The 16,426-nt window shown below is 35.7% G+C and overlaps 1 protein-coding gene across 8 annotated transcripts in view; it reads left to right on the top strand.

Moving 5' to 3' along the window:
• Window positions 1-16,426, top strand: part of CNTLN (centlein) — a 417,071-nt gene that overhangs the window by 398,144 nt on the left and 2,501 nt on the right. For 6 of the 8 annotated variants that reach the window (XM_077148091.1, XM_077148092.1, XM_077148090.1 and 3 more), the window contains one exon: window positions 15,179-16,401. In XM_077148091.1, coding sequence (XP_077004206.1) covers window positions 15,179-15,280 — 102 coding nt within the window. In that variant the 3' untranslated portion in view covers window positions 15,281-16,401. Of the gene's footprint in view, window positions 1-15,178; window positions 16,402-16,426 lie in introns of those variants that run through there. The other 2 variants (XM_077148088.1, XM_077148087.1) reach the window with 1 other exon arrangement.

Genomic DNA, 16,426 nt, shown 5'->3' with positions numbered 1-16,426 from the left:
TATCCCTTTTTGTACTTTAATTAATCTTACCTGTTGACATATTCAAACAGGAAGGAGTCATTTTTTTCTCCTTGCCTTCTAAAGGTTACTGTTTATTTGGTTTGCCCATTCTGATTAGCAAAATTATAATAAAGGTCATTTAGTTTTGTTATCCAGCTTTAACAATACCTCAAACACTATTTTTCTCTTGGGACTTTAGTAGGCAGTAGAAAAAGCTGAGGTCAAATCAAACCTGTAGGTGGTGCAATGGTGGCTCAGTGGCAGAATTCTTGCCTGCCATGCCAGAGACCCAGATTTGATTCCCAGGGCCTGCCCATGCAAGAAAAAAAAAATGAACCTGTGCATTAGAATTCATTCAAAAAACATACATTGAGTGCCCACTGCATGTCAAGTACTGTTTTAAGTTTTAGGGACACAGTAGTGAGCAAAAGGTAAAACTTACTTTTCAGGGAATGGGGGCAGTAAACAAAGAGTTAAAATGTATAAACTATGAAATTTCATAAATAGCTACCTTGAACAAAATTGTGCACATATATTTGAAAATATTTATATATCTACTATAGACTGTTACAACCACAGTTTGGCTCTTCATTAGGATATGTACAAAATTTATCAGTTAGAAGTAGCTAGAAAGTGTGACTTGATTTTGTTTTGTTGTTGCTTTATTCTTTGTTATTTGCTAATCCCTTTCTGGGTCTCATTCAGTCCTTGTTAACCTGCTTTGTATTTATCATTTTTCTTGTGCTGGGTCCATATCAGAAATATCGTTTCTGTCTTCAGTTGTTCAGAACGTGAAGTACGGACTTTGATCAGTGTTTCTTTAGCTTTAAATATTCCTGTTCCCATTAGTTGCTTCGGATTCTGCAGATGCTGAAATTTAAAATGGTTCACTTTCCCCAGTGTCCTCTCTGCAAAATATGCTTACCTCCCATAGAATGCCTGCAGTATAGCAGTGGGAAGGGTTTTATAAATCTCCCTGGCTTTTGTAAATAGTATAATTTCCAGCCTGAAGGTTAACTGAAAGTTTTCCTTACAACTCTGAAAACATTTAGTCTCTGTTTACTTCCTGTGTTGCACTTGTAATAGCACATACACACATATTCACACACATGTATAATCACACACTCTCTGTTCACACCATAAACCTAACACATTCAGTCACCCACACATATTTACTTCTCAATTCCTTGCTGAAATAGCCAGAGTAAAAAAATTCTCCACTCAGAACCCTGCTTGGATTTTTTTTTAAATAATTCCAAGCCTACTTTCATGTTACCAGAAAAAAAGACCTATGTGGTCAAGGTTAAAATGACTATACTACCCTTTAAATAAAATAAGTAAATGTGATTTAAATCTACATTGTCAGTATTTCTTGTGGCTCTATTCTCTTATTTTTAAATTTATTATTATTATTTGCATGGGCAGGCACCGGGAATCAAACCTGGGTCTATTCTCTTTTTTTTCAGTCATTTTAGTAGTTTTCTTTGTGGGGTTTTACCTCCTCTAATACCTATCCTTGTGTTGTAAGAAAACAAGGAAGTTTATAATAATATTGTAATTAAGTCTTAACCATATATAAAATAAAACATTGCTACCTGGAAGTTCTTTATGAATAGCTCATTCAATAGCTTTATATTTGAAATTGGTAATGCTATTCAATTTAGTTGAATTCAATAGAAATCACTTGAATTCAACGCTTATTCACTTCAACAAACTTTTATTGAGTGCCTATTATGTATAAGTGTGCTAGTCAACATGGGAGACAAATAGAACAGTTTAGGTTCTCAAAATATCACAATCTAAAGTAGGGTTCATAGTAGTATTTGGGGACCAGAGGTAATTTTCCTTTCCAATATGATTTCAGTAGTTTAATTCACAGAGGGCAACCTTACCTCCATATTTCCAAACTTTGGTAGATTCCTAATTCTGCCTTCTGGATGGATGAATTCCTTGAGGGCACAAGGCAGTAATCATTTGTCTCCTATAATATGCTAAAGGAAAGCAAATAGTTGGTAAACTATGCCTTAAAATTATGGATTACCCAGGGCGGCAATATAAGATGAGTTGATTCCAATTCTTGCACCTAGTAGCCCATCTTTTGTCACCTTCTGATTTTGTAGCATTCCAGGGATACCAGCAAGCACAGTATTGATCTGGATTTATAATGATGTTTTGTCCTGGCCTGCAGAAAACAGAATAAGAAAGGAAGCACAATGAAGTAGTAGAATCAAAACAACATACCACTTTGAATTATAAAATATCTAAGCCAACCATTCTTCCTGAGTACGATCTTTGCTTTGTAGAATGATAGAGAATTTAGTAACTGCTGAAGAAGTCCATTTTTGGCTTAGTTTGGCTAATACTCTTATTCGGTTTTTCTTTATACTGACCAAAACTGTCTCCCTGCTGTAATTTGCAGTGGTTTATAGTCAAAAGACCTGGATTGGTGTACTGTCTCGCACTAGCATAAGACACATTTAGCTTAAGGCAAATCACTAAAACTTCTTTACTCAGTATCTTCAATAAAATAAGGAAAACATCACATTACAGGCTTTTAAAATGGTAATTAAATAAAATAATGCATATAAAATGCTTCATCACCTGTGAAAGGATTGTCATTTTAGTGATTTGCTATCATTATGTTTTTGTTAATTTATTCTAAAAGCATATATTTTTTGCAAGACCAGGAACTAGCCAAACCCATTGCCTGTCCTGTAATAGACATGCAATGAATATTTGTTAAATGTTAATTAATATAGTTCCCTCAAGTATATATAAGCCATCTCCTCCATTCTTCCAGATTCTGGGGTGAATTCTATTCAAATTGACACTTAGGGACACAATGGTAAAAAAAAAAAACAAAAAACACTAACTAATTCAAATTCTCTTTTGGATCTTTCCTAGAATCTTTCATTTTCTTTCCTTAATCATTAAGGTTCTACTGGCTAAATATTTTTGTATCATTTAAGCTGTTTATTTTCCTGAATTCAGAGCTCGTATCTACATGATCCACTTGTTGTTCATACTACATCACCCCAGAATAATTTGTTTAATGCATACAGAAGAAGCAACTCCAGCTTGTTACAGAAGACTGTAAACTCTTGAAGGAGTCTCTGTGTTGTATAATCACACCTAGTCATCAAGGTGCATATGGGGAACAGGCATAACCCCTAATGTAAATATACCTACACAGTCCCTGGCATTTGAGGAAGAAAATCAATCATATTAGGATATACTGAATACCAGTATAAAGATGTATTGTTTGTCATAATAGGTGCCAGCTTTCCCTAAAACAATTTCCAGGATGTCTAAATGGTCTTGCAGGGGCAGAGCAAGTCAGAGGTTGGAATATATTAGACCTTGTTCGAAGCCAGTGTCCAAGAAAGGTGACAGGAGTCCAAACTGATGCCCAAGGAGGTTTGGGTAATTTGGGTCTTTTCTGGGCTGATATCATTGTCTAAGGCATTGGGAGGGCACAGTAGTGGTCTCTGATCTATGATTATACCAGTAATCAGTTGGGTAAAAGTGGCTTGATGGGGGGTGGGAAACAAGGGTGGGAAAGAGCACTTCCAGCTGCTGAGGGTCCATTGACAAGGGGTTGGCCTATCTAGGCAAGTTGGCAGGGCAGAGACTTAGGGTGTCGATCAGGAACCAGGCAAGAAGTTTAATGGTAGGCCTGGAGACATCATTGCATTTGGAAGAAAGGCTACATCTTCAAAACAAAAGTAAGAACTAAAACAGTTAAAATGTTAATTTTATGACAATGATGATGGGAAGATGTCAGTGTAGGGAGCTCCAGGACTCGGTCCTTCCACCCAAACAATTATTAAACAGGTGAAAAGAACTGTCTAAAACACCTATTTTGAAATTCTAAAGGCCAGAAGAGCACTGTACTGCATCCAGGGAAGAGTAGGAGAAAGACACTGATAAATTATAGTAAATCTTTCTCTCTAAGCTACAACTACCGGTACCCATCCCCCACTCCTGCAGCAGGCCAGTGTGGGGCCCAGCCCCTGGCCAGTTCACTGGTGACAGAAAGGGACATAAAAATTTTCCTTCCCAAGACCAAGGGTGGACACGGCCAGTCATTGATCATGGCTTTTGATTAACAACTTAAGATTGTGGGGAAGCAGCTCTGACAGCAGCCATTCTTTCAATCTACAAGGACAAAAGGCCATGGCTGCAGTTGTTTCAAACCACCCAAAAAGGGGCAGCAGAATGGAGACTTAAGGATGCTCCATTTCCTCAAGGTTGCAGGGGACAGTTAAGTGAAGGCCTGTATTTGCTAGCAGGTCAAGAAAGCTTGGGGAACCATACAGGAAGCTCTTTGTGCCCTTCCTGATTCCCTCCTCTGGGTACCATGGAGCTGGTATGTACCCTCTTATGGGTTCCTGACCTTGATTTGGCTGAGAAAGAGTGATTTGGGAGACTTCTCTTCAGCTTCCCTCTTCCCAGAATTTTCCCTGGAGGCAAAAACAGCTTGAAACAAGGAAAAGAGTAGAAGAAACTATAGAATTGGAAAGTCAGGGCAAAGGCTTGCCAGCTTCAGACGCCAGAGAAGGAAGTCTGTCTCTTGGAAAACAGAAGGGAGAACCAAACTCTTGTAAACAGGGTATCTCCAAAACAATTAACAAGCAAAAACCCAGGAAAAGACAGAGGCCCAGAAAGACTGGAAAATCCCTGCACACTGCATTTATCTTGGGCAGACCTTCCTGATAGGTTGAAGCTCAAGAAAATTCCTTATCACCAGCTGATTAATCAAGAAACAGACATCTCAGGAAATATATCCCAGAGATAACATATTAAAATATTAAAATGAATGGTATGCAACAAGAGTCCAGGGCAAACAAAGAAACAGGAAATGCCCATCCACTTGAAGAGGGTAAAAGTCCATAAAACACTAATAGGAAAACCAGAATGTGGGCAATGCTGGACAACACCTTTAAAATTTTTATCTTAAAACTGCTCAAGGAGGTGAAGGAAAATATTGTGAAGGAACTCAGGATATCTGGAAACAATGAGTGAGCAATGTGATAATCTTAGTAAAGAGACAGAAATGTTATAAAAGAACCAAGCAGAACTATTGGAGTTGAAGACCGTAATAACTGAAATGAAAAATTCCCAGGAGGGTTTCAGTGGAGAGTTGGAGCTGGCAGACAACTGAATCCGTGCACTTGAAGACAAGTTGAAATGAGTCAGGATGAGGAACAGAAAGAAAAAAGAATTATAAAATTCCAAAAAAGAATTATAAAAGCCCAAGATACCCTTTGGGACACCATCAAGCATACCAACATATGCACTATAGAAGTCCCAGGAGAAGAAAGAGAGAAAGGGGCAGAAGGAATATTCAAAGAAATAATGGCAGAGAACTTCCCAAACTTACCAAAGATGTGAAGTGAAGCCAGAACACCAAATAGGATAAGCATAAAGAAAAATTCACCCCATCATATATTGATCACACTATCAAATGCAGAGGACAAGGAGGGCGTTTGTTCTGAAAGCTACAAGACTAAAGCAACCTCTTATGGACAAGGGAGTCTCAATTAGATTGAGTGCCAATTTCTTATCACAAACTATGGAGGCAAGAAGGCATGGGTTGAAATACTGAAAGTGCTGAAACAAAATTATTGCCAACCAAGAATTTTATATCTAATGAGACCTTCTTTATAAAATGAGGAAGAGATTAAGACGTTCCCAGATGTTTTGGTTTCCTAGGCTGCTCAAAGCAAATACCGTGAAATGAAATGGTTCAACATAAACAGTGGAAATTCATTTGCTTATGGTTAGAGTCCTGGGAAATGTCCAAATCAAGACCATCATCAAGGTGATGTTTTCTTTCTGAAGACCAGCTGCCAGTCTGGCTCCTCTCTCATGTGCTAAGCCACCTGGTGGCGCATGCTAGTTAGTATTTCTCTCTCTCTCTCTCTCTCTCTCTCTCTCCATTTCATTTATAAAGGACTTCAGTAATAGCATTACGTTGCATCCTGAATGAGGTGGGTCACACCTTAACTGATGAAGTAGCCTCATCAAAAATCCTACATAACATGGGTTTACACCCACAAGAATGGATTAGATTCAAGAACAGGTTTTTTATGAGGTACATACAGCTTCAAACCAAAACATCAGATAAGCAAAAGCTGAGGGAATTCATCACTACTGGATTTACCCTAAAAGCAATGCTAAAGGTTGTTCTTCAGATGGAAAGGAAGGAACACTAGACAGTGGTCCAAAGCAGCATAAAGGAATAAGGGCCCATGGTAAATGTAACCAGCTGGGTAGTTATAAATGCCAGTATCATTGTAGTCTATTGTTTCATATGTAACTCCGCTTCTTACTTCTTACAGGTGCAAAAGTTCAAACATAAAAAGGATCGATAAGTCTGTGGTATTGGAGGTGCAAGAGTAGTTCAATGGTAGAATCCTCGCCTGCCATGCAGGAGACCCAGATTCAATTCCTGGTCCATGCATTCCGGAAAACAAAGAAACGAACAAAAATTCAACAATGGTGCTACAATAACAGGATACTCACGTGGAAAAAATAATGAACTGTGACCACACCATACAACATACAAAAAAAAATCTATGGTATTGTACATACAGTACAGAAAGATATAAGTGGTAACAAGTACAAGAAAAAGTAGGCTTACAGAGGAGTACAGGAAAAGTATATGTGTAGATGATGATGATCCTGCATAATCAGTAGTTACTTTAACTGTAAATGAATTTAACTCTCCAGTCAAAAAACAGAGATTGGCAGAATGGATAAAAAAGCATGTCCCAACCATATACTGCCTACAAGAGACTCATCTTAAATTCAAGGATACAAGCAGGTTGAAAGTGAAAGTATGGAAAAAATATGCTATGCAAGTATTAATCAAAAGACAGCAAGGGTAGTTATACTAATATCAGATGAAATAGACTTTAGTCAAAAGCAGATATAAAGGACAAAGACAGATATTAAAAGGGGCAATTCAACAAGATGATATAACGCATATAAATATTTATAACAGCAAAGCCCCAAAATATATGAAGAAATACTGGCTGGTTTAAAGGAGTAGTGGATAGTTCTTCATTAATATTAGGAGATTTTATTAGCCACTTTCACTAATGGATAGAACATCTAGTCAGAAGGTCAATACAGAAATGCTCTTGAATGATATTCTAAAAACAGACATATATAGAACACTTCATCCAACAAAAACAGAATACACATTCTTCTCGAGTGCACATGGATTATTCTCCAGGATACACCATCAGTTAAATAAGAAAACAAGTCTCAATAAAGTAAAAAATATTGAAATTGTACAATTCTCTGACCACAACAGAATAAAACTAGAACTCAATAACAGGGAGAAATGGAAAACTCATAAATATGTAGAAATTAAACAATATACTCTTAAACAGTTGGTTAAGAGGAAATCACAAGTGAAATTAAGAAATATCTTGAGGCAAATGAAAATACCAAATACCAAAACTTATGAGATGCAGCAAAAGCAGTGCTGAGGGGGAGATGTATAGCTCTAAATGCTTATATTAAAAAAGAAGAAAGATTTCAAATCATAGATATGGCCTCCAAGCTGGAAGAACTATTAAAAGAAGTGCAAACTAAACCCAAAGTGAGCAAATGGAAGGGAATAACAAAGATTAGAGATGAAATATAAAACAACAAAAACAACAGAGAGAATCAACAACTAAAATGAAAAGTTGGTTCTTTGTACAAAAAGATCAATAAAATTGACAAATCTTCACCTGGACTGACAAAAAAAGAGAGTATAAAAATAATGAAAATGAGAAATGAAAAGAGGGACACTACTCCTGATCCTGCTAAAACAAAAAGATCTCTAAGAAGACAATATGGACAATTGTAATGCCAGTAAAAGATAAGCTAGATGAATTGGACTGTTCTTAGAAAAACACACACGCTACCTACACTGACTCAACAAGAAATAGAAGATCTCAACAAACCAATTAATAATAGAGATTGAATAAGTAATCAAAAACCTCCCAAGAAAGAAAAGCTCAGCACCAGATGATTCACAGGAAAATTCTACCAAGCATTCCGAGAAGCCTTGACTCCAATTCTGCTCAAACTCTTTCAAAAAAAAAAAAAAATTGAAGAGAAGGGAACACTCCCTAATTCATTCTACAAGGCCAATATTCCTCTCATACAAAGCCAGGAAAAGATACCACAGAAAGGAAAACTGCAGACTAATATCTCTTATGACTAGATATAAAAATCCTCGACAAATTCTATCAAACTGGATCCAATAGCATATAAAAGATTTATTCACCATGATCAAGTGGGATTTATCCCTGGTATACAAGGGTAGTTCAAAATAAGAAAGCATTTAATGTATTGCACCACATTAACACAACGAAGGGGAAAAAAACACGTGATCCTCTCAATTCATGAGGAAAAGGCATTTGACAAAATTCAAGGCCCCTTTTTCATTAAAACACTTAGAACATTAAGAATAGAAAGAAACTTCCTCAACATGATAAAGGGAATTTATGAAAAGTCCACAGCTAAATCCTACTTAATGGGGAAAGACTGAAAGCTTTCCCTTTAAGATCAGGAATGAGATAAAGATGTCCACTGTCTTCACTGTTATTCAACATTGTACTGGAAGTTCTTTCCAGAGCAATGGGGCGGTACAAAGAAATAAAAGTCATCCAAATTAGAAAGGAATAAGTAACATTTTCCCTATTTGCAGAATATGATCCTATATATAGAAAATCCTGAAAAATCCACAACAAAATCCCTAAAGCTAATAAATGAAGTCGGTAAAGTAACAGGGCACAAGATCAAAACCCCCCAAAATCAATAGTGTTATATATACATGCAATGAACAATCGAAAGAAGAAATCAAGAAAAAATTCTATACCCAGTAGCAACTAAAACAATCAAATATTTTGGAATAAATCTACAAAGAATGTAAAGGACTTGTACACATAGAACTATATAACATTGCTAAAGGAAATAAAATAAGACCTAAATAAATAGAAGGACATTCTGTGTTCATGATTTGAAGATGATGTACCTTTAAGATATCGATCATACCCCCCCAAAATTTATAGATTCAATGCCATCCCATTCCAAATCCCAACAACCTTCTTTGCAGAAACAGAAAAGCCAGTCATCAAATTGATATGGTAGGGCAAAGAGCTAAAGCCATCTTTTTTTCTTCACATGGGCAGGCACCAGGAATCGAATCCGGGTCCTCTGGCATGGCAGGCAAGCATTCTTCCCTGCTGAGCCACCGTGGCCCACCCGCTAAAGCCATCTTGTAGAAGAAAAATGATTGGAGGACTCACACTTCCAATCTTAAAATTTATTACAAAACCACAGTAAACAAAAATCAACTCAAAATGGATCAAAGACCTAAATATAACAGCCAGAACTGTCAAACTACTAGAATAAAATGTAGGCAAGCATCTTTAGGACCTTGTGTTAGGCCATAGTTTCTTCAGGTTTACACTCAAAATAGATAAATGGAACCTCATCAAAACTAAAAACTTTTGTGCATCCAAGGACTTTATCATGAAAGTGAAAAGCCAAACGACTCAATGGGAGAAAATATTTGAAACCATATATCCAATAAGGGTTTAATATATGCAGAATATATAAAGAAATCTTTCAACTTAACAACAGAAAGACAGACAACCCAATTTAAACTGGGCAAAAGACTTGAATAGGCATCTCTCCAAAGATATACAAATGACCAGAAAGCACATGAAAAGATGGTCAATAACATTAGCCATCAGGGAAATGCAAATCTAAACCAAATGAGATACCGTTTCACACCATTAGAATCACTGCTGTTAAAAATAAATAAATAACAGAAATCACAAGTATTGGAGAGGATGCAGAGAAATGGGAACACTCATTTATTGCTGGTGGCCATGTAAAATGGTACAGCCACTGTTGAAAACACTTTGGTGGTTCTTCTGAAAACTAAATAAAGAAGTACCATATGACCTGGTGTGTTAGTTAGATTCAGTTGTCAACTTGGCCAGGTGAGCATACCTAGTCTTGTTGCTGCGGACATAAGCCAACGGTACGTGAACCTCATCTGTTGCTGATTACATCTGCAGTCGTCTAGGTGTGTCTGCTGCAATGAGTGACGTTTGACTTAATTGGCTGGTGCTTAAATGAGAGAGCGCAACATAGCACAGCCAAACAGCTCAGCATTCCTCATCTCAGCACTCGCAGCTCAGCCCTCGCAGCTCAGCCCAGGCCTTTGGAGATGCAGAAAGAAGTCACCCCGGGGAAAGTTGTCGGAACCCAGGGGCCTGGAGAGACCAGCAGAGACCATCTTGTGCCTTCCATGTAAGAAAGAACCTCAGTGGAAAGTTAGCTGCCTTTCCTCTGAAGAATCAACAAAATAAATCCCCTTTTATTAAAAGCCAATCCGTCTCTGGTGTGTTGCATTCCAGCAGCTAGCAAACTAGAACACCTGGCAAACCCAATACTTAGAAACATAATTAGAAGAAGAACTGAAAGCAGGCACTCAAATATATTTGCATACCATTGTTTATAGTGGCATTATTCAAAATTGCCAAAAGATGAAAGTAACCCAAGTGTCCATCAACTGATGAATGGATAAAGATGTGGTATATATATATATATATGCAATGGAATATTATTCAGGTGGTATATATATGTAATGGAATATTATTCAGCCATAAAAATGAATGAAGTTCTGATATTTGTGATATCATAGATGAACCCTGAAGCCATCATGTTGAGTGACATAAACCTGATTCAAAAGGACAAATATTGTATAATCTCACTTATTTGAGACAATTAGAATAAGGGATGGTGTGTAGATAAAGAATGGGAAATTAAGGTTTAAAATGTACAGGACTGGATTCATGGGTGGCTCAGTGGTAGAATGCTTGCCTTTCATGCAGGAGACCAGGGTTTAGGTCCTGGACCATGCACACACACACACACACACATACACACACACACACACACCACAAAAAAAGAAATGTACAGGGCTCCTATTTGGAGTGATGGAAATGTTTTGGCACTGGATGGTGGTAATTTTTGAACAACAATATGAGCACAGTTAATAGTACTGAATTATATATCTGAATTTGGTTAAAAGGGGAAATGTTAAGTTATATACAGAATAAAATTCTTTTAAAAAAATCTGTGGAAGTACACTACACAGTGAACCCTAAGTTAAACCATGGACCGTACTTAATAGTACAATTATAAAATGTGCTATCATCAATTATAACCAACATAAGATGTGAAAAGTAGGTGGTATATGGGAATCCTGTATTTTATGCGTGATTATTCTGTAAACCCACACAAACTTCTCTAATAAAGCACAAAAATGAAAAAATGTTAATTTTTGTCCTTTAGATTTAAAAAGTTATGCTTATTAAAATTTTTCTTTCAACACAAAAATTTCATTTTTCTTTTATTAAGAATACGTTCAAGTTAGTGCCAATTTTATGTTATCTACAGGTTTTTCAGCCATGGAGGTTAGGGTTTGTTATTTTTTGAAGGTAGCTTCTTCACCATCTGCAGCCATTATTCAGATCTTACATTTGTATAGAAATACTTCTAAATGAAGTCCATAATTTTAAGTGAAAGTGATAAAGTCGATATTGTTGCAGCAGCGTACCAGTTCCTCAAGACAAACATCTGCAGGTGTTTGCATGTAAGAGAAACTGAAAAACAGCGTGAAATCAGGAGAAATATCTCGAACAGTAGAAATCACCATTTGCAAGGTGGACAGCTATTCCCACAAGAAAGAGCTACTTGAAGACTACCGTATAGACCAAGGAAAACTTCAGTTGTTGTTTCTGATGTCCCAATAAAATTTTATTCCAAGACATCTCACTCAGTATCAAATCTTCCCCTGCCATTTTCCCCTTACGCTGAATAATTCAAACTTGTCTCTCTCTGCACTAACCTAACCAGGAGTATCACTTTTCCTTTTTTATGCAAGAGGAAGAAAGAAAACCATGTAGGCTTTTTGACCTTTATAGTCTCTGGCATACAACATCTCAGAAAACCCAAGGCAGCATAATCAGTGGGTTTGTTATTTCAGGTAAATTTGTTACAGCAAGAGAGATAGGATCTTTGCTGTTGGCAAGTGATGTTGCCACTTTCAGGTTCAGTCCATCTCCAGACTTCTAGCACTAAAACGGCAGTTATGCTTCCTATCTCTGAGGGAGGTCTGGGGGAGAATTCAAGGCTCACCCTCAATATACTGAGTGGAGAGAGAATTTAATTGACTCTAAACTGCCTATATGAAGTAAAATTACACTTAATGTGGATTCTACAGTAGCAGAAAGTTCAGGACAGTTGATCTTAGTGTTTTTTAAACCTTTTACAGTTAAAAAGAAGATGGCAAACAAATATGCATGTGAATTTTTGAAGCAGTATCCAAGGTGTTATATTTTAAGAACAGTTTCATTCTCACCTTACCTAACCTACGTCTGTATGCTGACAATTGATGTTCATGTGGCACTATAAGATTTTAAAGAGCTTTCCTGAATCACTAAAGATTAAATTATGTTATATCCAGCCTTCAGGTTAAGCACAATTTATGAGATTTAAGAATTACTGATAATCTATAAATGAAATAAATGATAACTCTCAGTTAACCAAACTAGAGTTACCTTGAAAATCCCCTTCCCAACCTTCCTCAAAAATTAAAAGTTTATCTGTCATCCTAAACTTTGTTTCATTTATGAACTTTTACTAGAAGATTACATTAATTTACTACTTTAAATTACATTAATTATAATTCACCCTTTTCTTTTATAAAGTTACATTAAAATTGACCCTTGAATGTTTAAAAAAATATTTTTTTGAAGATGCCTATAAAAGTTGGGTTTGTAGTTGCCAGTAAACTCATAAGTCATAAACATAAAATGGAATGAACAGTAGGTTGAGTGAAAAAATTATCAGAATTAGTTTATAAAAAACAAAACTAGAAAAGTTGAATTAAATTAAACATCAAAATATGGAATTTTATCTGAAATTAGATAAAAATCGATAATATTATCTCCCGAACTATTTGTAGACAAAATAGAACACCTGCAAGCATAAATAGATGTATAAATACCATAGATCTTGTTGAAAGGATTCATTGGTTTTTGAACATCCATAACATGTTAACCTCTATAGAAAGCTTAAAAGAAACTTAAAATAGCATTGACAAACAGTTCTGTTTACCTTTGGAGCTTTTTGTTTTATTGAAAGCCAGAGGAAAAGAATAAAGTGGGTGGGTCAGGGGGTTGCCAGCAATAAATTAGAAAATGGGCTTCTCATACCGTCTTGGAGGTTCCAGGAAGAAAAATTCTTTTAATATAGATTTTTTTTTGAAGAGGAAGGAAATGTCCAAGTATGTAATATGCTGGAATTGTTCAGATCACAAGATATTAAGAGTAGGTTTAGATTTTAACTTGAAAATTAAATTTGCAAATAAGATGATTGATAAGAATACATTGTGGCCTGGTCAAAATTCTGTGACATTTATTACTTAGGAAATTATAAAACCAGCATGTTTGTCTTAAATCTGTTCCATAGACTACTAGTTTCACATGGTAAATAGACCATAAGGAAATGATGAGCAAATGGATTTAGATACGCAGGGAACTGTATTGCCCTCTTGGAGAGACATAATGCCTGTTAGCATCTTAGAGACTTTAAAAAGCCTGAAATAAAGGAACTTTGTTTAAGCTAAGTTTGGTTCCCACACTTGTTCGATCAGAGAACCTTTTCTTTTTCTTAGAATAACTTTAGGAAATGAAATTTTAAAAACTCATTTCTGCTTTTGTTTCTATTAACAAGAGATAGAAGATTTTTACTTCTTATTTATCAGCTTTCTAGATAGTCATGCATATATTACTGTAAGACATCGTTTCAATAAAAGAAAGATGCTCAGTAGCATCTATTGTGCATTTATCACCTGATGTTAACGCCCTGAAATTTTTAATTATCTTATTTGTAAAACTGGCAGTTCTGCAAATATAACTCTTTTCTGCATCCCCAAAGGCTAATTTGTTGACGGATTTGCTATTAGTATCATTATCTTCCAGAAGAGAATCTTATGTGTTCTTTTTCCTTGATTCTAAGAAATCCACATTTCCACATTTTCACGTTTCTAAAATTGAAATGCATTGCCTAGCATAGTATATGCATATATTTAATGAGATAGGATGTCTTTCGCTCAGAAAAACTGTTTAAGTCAATGTGTGCATCTTATATTCAGCTGTACCTTAGAACTGAAGAAATTTGCTGTTTTGGTAATTTGGGCTTTCTTGCGTGGAAAGTTTCGTGAAAGACACATGTATGAAGCTCCTGTCGTTCTAGGGGAAAAGACGTATACGCAGGCTTCCGGGTTTAGCTAATTATAATCTCCTCAGCCTGACATTGTCCTTTGCATACATAACTGGAAAAGAAGATAAGAAGGAAGTTGGGAGGACCATGGGAAGTGATTAGAACATTTCAGATTTTCTTCTACCTACCCACTATTGTACTGTATGAATAGGAGTTCCACAGGCAAACCAGTGAAGCCAAGGGAATAATAAAGCTACCAGGAAAGTTATAAAAATTATTAAATTTTAAAATGTCTTATATATTTTATAAACTCAGCAGTTTGCAACATGTGTATTGCACTTTGATATGCCAAACAAACTTTTCTATAACTTAATCAATGGATATACTTTTGCCATTTTTTCCTCTGAAATTTTATCCACAACTCAAGATGTTTGGCTCTAACACAGACAAGTGTACTGATAGATGAGAATTCTCTCATTTTTTTATGAGTGATGAGCATACAGTACTACTTCTGTGGGCCTGTGTGCCCTAGAGATGACTGTAACCTGCTATTGATCAGCTGATTGAAGATAAATGGCTTAGCTGCTTGTATTGCAGATTACATCATTAACATGGTCAGTAAACCATGAATTGTTCAATAAGGCGTTTATCTTTTTTCATTTTACTTCTGCTCTTTTATCATTTTTATTATAAAAGACAAAATCACCCACACTAGCCAGCAAGATAAGTTGAAAAGAGATCCAGTAGGGTACCATTATGGATGCAAAGTTGCAGATAACTGAGTTCTAATGGTTTAATGATATTTAGTATATGTTTTTTAAAGAAAATATAGAGTTTTGATCATTTTTTTTGTGTGTTTCTCTTACAGCTTCCTTTTGCTTCATATTTACTAGAAGCAGTACTGGAGAAAATGAATGCAAAAAAGAAACTAGCAGAAGAGTATTTCACAATTATGAAAAATATTAGATGATATTACAAAGGAGAGCATTTGTCAAAATGTGAGAACTTTTTATGTGGCATTATTGGAAAAACATGCATTGCAATCCTGATACAGTATCTGCTCCAACTATCAATAGTCAGGTTCAATACCAAAATAAGAAGTCTCAAACTAATTAATTGCTGAACAAGTGAAACTAATTAAGTGCATATCCATTTAATGGGAAATAGTGTAGCATTTGATTGTTGAATACAAATTTTACCACAAATCAATGCAAACTTAAAAATGATTTTCCTTCCAGTGTATTAGAAGAAGCTAGGACAAGCTTGGCACTCACAATTAGTCTGAATATAAAAAGAGAAAATCGTAAACTCAGGGTTTAATGTTTTAAGTTTTATAAAGAAATTAGAATTTTTACATAAAACTACTATAAATTGCCTTAAATGATACAGTGAACCACACATTTGTAAGCAAATATAAAATGAAACATCGTAACTTAAGAGTGAGTATTTAATAAAACAAATTGTGTGGTCCATATATCTGTTCTACTTGATATGCAGTATTTCCAACTCACAGGAAAACAAGTCAGAAAAAAATAAAAATTAGAAAATTGAATATCTCATCACAATATTTTATAAAAATTTAAATTAAGCTACATAGTATTACTACCAAAATCAAACAAGGACAATATAAAAATGAAGTATGGTAGGCTGAATAATGACCCCCCCGGGATGTCTATGTCCTGGTCCCTTGAATCTGTGAATATGGTATCATTTATGGCAAAGGGGACTTTGCAGATGTGATTAAATTAAGGATTTTAAGATCTAGAGATTATCCTGGCTTATCCAGGTAGGTATCCTATGTAATCACAAGAGTTCTTAAAAGAGAGACACAGGAAAAGTCAGAGTCAGAAAGAAAGGGGTGTGACAAAAGAAGCAAAGGGACAGAGAAAGAGATGAAGATGCTGCACTGCTGGCTTTAAAGATAGAGGAAGAGCACCATGAACTAAAGGATATAGGCGACCTTCAGAAGTTTGAAAAAGCAAATAAAGTTTCTCCCCTAGAGCCTCCAGAAAGAACCATCCCCGCTGACAATAAGAGAATAAATTAGCATGTTTTAAGCCAACAAATGTGTGATAATTTGTTATAACATCAATAGGAAACTAATACAATTTGTAAA

Source organism: Tamandua tetradactyla, chromosome 2, assembly GCF_023851605.1.
Source record: "Tamandua tetradactyla isolate mTamTet1 chromosome 2, mTamTet1.pri, whole genome shotgun sequence".
NCBI classification, from domain to species: domain Eukaryota; kingdom Metazoa; phylum Chordata; class Mammalia; order Pilosa; family Myrmecophagidae; genus Tamandua; species Tamandua tetradactyla.
Note: the sequence above shows the minus strand (reverse complement) of the source record. Positions and strands in the feature narration are given on the sequence as shown.